Here is a 3,663-nt window from a genome sequence, read left to right on the forward strand (position 1 = left end):
GGGGGTTGGAGGTTTGAAAGAGGTGCTGGGTGTTAGAAATGTGCTGATTGATGTATGGGCTTTTTCAGATGTTAGTTGTATGGACCGGGTTTGTGTTGGGGACGATTTGTGGGAGGGGGATGGATAGGTAGTTGGAGGATACTTGGTTGTTGTTGTATTTACTTTTATGTGTATAAGACCATGTTGCCATATGTTTTAACTTATTATAGATTGTAATTGCTCCTTCCAATTGTTGGTTGGCTCTCATTTTATAGAAAGTGCTAGCCAATCATATTGCTTAAAAATTACCAATACGAGAGATCTCCGTCGTTTAACATGCTAAGTGAATAAAGTCCGAGAAACTCGATAAAATATGATGACTCCCGAGTGATACCGAAAAGATAAACAAATATGGCTGCCGTAGAAGACGGACCGCTATGTCTGAGACAAACTTTCGACTCTAATGGACTAGAAAAGTTAAGACAGTATGATTACATGTAATACACATGAGAGGTATGATGTTATCTCAACACGCTGAACAATCGTTTTGAATAATAACGTGTGTTTCTCGTAAAAAATACAGATTACACCTAGCGGTGGACTTGTCGTCTGCTCATACGTTACAGTACACATTGGTTCAATATGCACAGTCTTCATCTTGCATTAAAACACTAATTTACAGACTCACAACATACTATCTTATTTGGATGCAATACTTGTATCATGATACAGTGTGATGAAATACAACAATATGAGATCATTTACAGACGGAATTCCCGTAATATGTTCTATCACCGAGTATCGTACTATGTCAGATGTAAGCTCACACTTCAACAACATCTCACATTATGATTTAAAATATCATACGTATAGCATGACACAATCTCATAAAATATAACAATTTCAAAGTATTCAATGTGAAATTCGTGTACAATAATGGAACAATAATACTGCCAGTGTCACTTTCTTACTATATATGTACAAGCCATGATGATGATCACACTCGTTTCTTAGATATTATTATTATTAGGAGATCAGTAGCTACACGAGATCTCTTATTGGGGAAGTTATCTATCTAAACGGGATACTGGTACCTCTCCAAAACTTCACTACATTCTCTTGATCAGGTTTAACTGTGGAGGGTCAGTGTTATAAATGTAGTGATTAGAATGACTTTGTATCGTATTTTAGAAACTGACTCGCCTATAAAGACCCATATTTTACCAGGCTACATGAAAACCAAAAATTACCCAACAAATTATATAGATTTGTTTTGTATTGTTTGGGTTTCAACATCCTTGAAACAGCAAAGGTTTTTGTATGAAAACATTAGATTTTGGGAAGCAATTTTTGAATCTGAAAGTAGTGTTTAATATACATTAAATAAAACATGAGTTTCAATGTACCGATTGATTGTTACTGTGACAGATTGGCTGCAGAGTCTGTCAGGCGATGAACGAAGTGAGCTTTACAAGGGCGTTGGTTATGATGAAAGTTCCACGGAAGATAACATGCCAAAGGAGGTAAGAATATTGTTCTCGGAGATAACAGATAAATTGCTGCCACAACTTGATGGGCACACAAAAATGATGATAGGTTGTGCTTGAGTTATAAAGTCAAGCTTGGAATTCCTGATTAAATTTTCTTGAATATTGAGATTTTTATAATCCATGTAATATTTTTGTTCTTAAAAAATAGGCTTATAATATTGGAAGATCCATTTCACATCTTTGTTTGTTGTTTATTAACTAATATATTTGTTGTTTTATTTACCAGTACATTGCTTACAAAATCCAGCTGCGTTTGAAGAACGTGAGCCTCACTCTAGAGAACTATGGTAAACCGATTCTCAAGATGACACTTAGTGACATGTTAACTTCGTACGAAAATCGGCCAGGAGGGAACGGGGCCAGGTAAGGCGAATCAAAGCTACGAAAAGGAAATGGAGCTGCTGGTATTAGGGGAAGTGTTGCCAAAACCTTGGGCAACAGATATTAGTAAAAGGTCAAAACACATATTTTTGAATAGATACTGCTGGCCATTTAGTTGTGTTTCTTGTATTTATTGCATTGCTGCAAGTAATTAATAGCACATGTTGGACTTCTGAACCTATTCCAGAGACTTTTGTAAAAAATGATGAATTCCAAATATTAACAGTTGACTTCTGGTTAATATTATAATATGAATTTGTAAAACTTGCATTTTATTTATCAGTTTTTAGGTTGAAAAATGACAGTCAGAAATTGTGATTTTACATCTCTATAATTACTGGTATAACAATATACTGAGTTGTTATGTGAACAAAGCTATGTATGATTGTCTTGTTATTTTAGGGTATTAAGTCATACGGAAAGCTTCACAATAGAGGGCGCCTCAGTAGATTACAAACTGGTGTCTCTTCTCACCTCAAATAGCAACATATACTGTAAGTTCTCCCATACTCCTTCAGGCCAACAGTCTCAGTGATTGTAGGATAAAATGTTGTTAACCTTTTTCTATCAGTCTTAACTAGCTTAAAAATTACTTTCAAGAGCTAACAAGTATGTATGCTTTCATTTAGAATTTATTGATGATGTTTAGAAATTTACAGTTTCGATTTTAAATGTAGAATCAACTTGTTTCACATCTTGAGAAATGAATATGAAAAACTTTTCATAAAAACATAACATATTTTCAAATATTTTTTATATGGTAGAACCTTGTATTATTAGAAGTATAATGGTAACTAGAAATTTATTATACAAGGACGTTTACTTAGAACACAACTGTTGATAACAATTCTGGTTTTATAATTGATTTACAGCTACAGACAACCAGATGTTTACGTTGGACTATGAGCTCCGGCCACTGTCCATCCATGCTGACCAGTCTCTCAAACTGAATGTCCGACCTGTTGAAATCTTCTATGACCAGGTAAATGTCCGACCTGTTGATATCTTCTATGAACAGGTAAATGTCCGACCTGTTGAAAACTTCTATGACCAGGTAAATGTCCGACCTGTTGATATCTTCTATGACCAGGTAAATGTCAGACCTGTTGAAAACTTCTATGACCAGGTAAATGTCCTGGGCCTGTTGAAAGCTTCTATGACCAGGTAAATGCCTGTTAAAATCTTGAACTTAGGAGTGATGTATTATTTTTTTTTTAATTATTATTAAAAACAATAGAAAAATAGAACTTTTGCTTGTTGATCTCACGCTATAAGTAATTAAAAACTCTTATTTTTTGTGATAACAGTTTTCTTATTCTAACTTCAGCATGCAGTGTCACAGATCATGATGTTCCTCCAAGTACCGATGGACTCGCCACAAGTTGATATCAACGCTATTGCGCGGGAGAAACTCATGGACATGGTGGAGTACAGTCGCGCCACACTGCTGTACGCCATTGAACAACAATCCTCCGTAAGTTATCATACACAGGATTGGTTTGAGAGGCATTGCTGATAGGGTATTAAGCAGTTTTTTAAAATGTTATTTTTCGATCAAATTTTATTTTTTATTTTTTGTTAGAATACAAACAAACAACATGTCTCTATTGGCTGGAGGCTTTTTAATGGAACATGTAGGGTATATGATTACTGGTGTTAAAAGGGAAACCTTTGAAAAGATTGAATATTCTTTTTTATACGCCCGTCGAAGACGGGGACGTATTATGTTATCACGTGAGCGGGCGGGCGGGCG

The 3,663-nt window shown here is 35.2% G+C and overlaps 1 protein-coding gene across 1 annotated transcript in view; it reads left to right on the plus strand.

Annotated features, from left to right (window-relative positions):
• Window positions 1–3,663, plus strand: part of LOC110453134 (vacuolar protein sorting-associated protein 13A-like) — a gene marked incomplete at its 3' end in the record, with an annotated part of 105,976 nt that overhangs the window by 73,019 nt on the left and 29,294 nt on the right. Inside the window, exons 14-18 of the mRNA XM_021501984.1 lie at window positions 1,408–1,502; window positions 1,756–1,892; window positions 2,313–2,404; window positions 2,783–2,892; window positions 3,238–3,384. Coding sequence (XP_021357659.1) covers window positions 1,408–1,502; window positions 1,756–1,892; window positions 2,313–2,404; window positions 2,783–2,892; window positions 3,238–3,384 — 581 coding nt within the window. The remainder of the gene's footprint in view (window positions 1–1,407; window positions 1,503–1,755; window positions 1,893–2,312; window positions 2,405–2,782; window positions 2,893–3,237; window positions 3,385–3,663) is intronic.

Source organism: Mizuhopecten yessoensis, unplaced genomic scaffold (assembly GCF_002113885.1).
Source record: "Mizuhopecten yessoensis strain PY_sf001 unplaced genomic scaffold, ASM211388v2 scaffold827, whole genome shotgun sequence".
NCBI classification, from domain to species: Eukaryota; Metazoa; Mollusca; class Bivalvia; order Pectinida; family Pectinidae; genus Mizuhopecten; species Mizuhopecten yessoensis.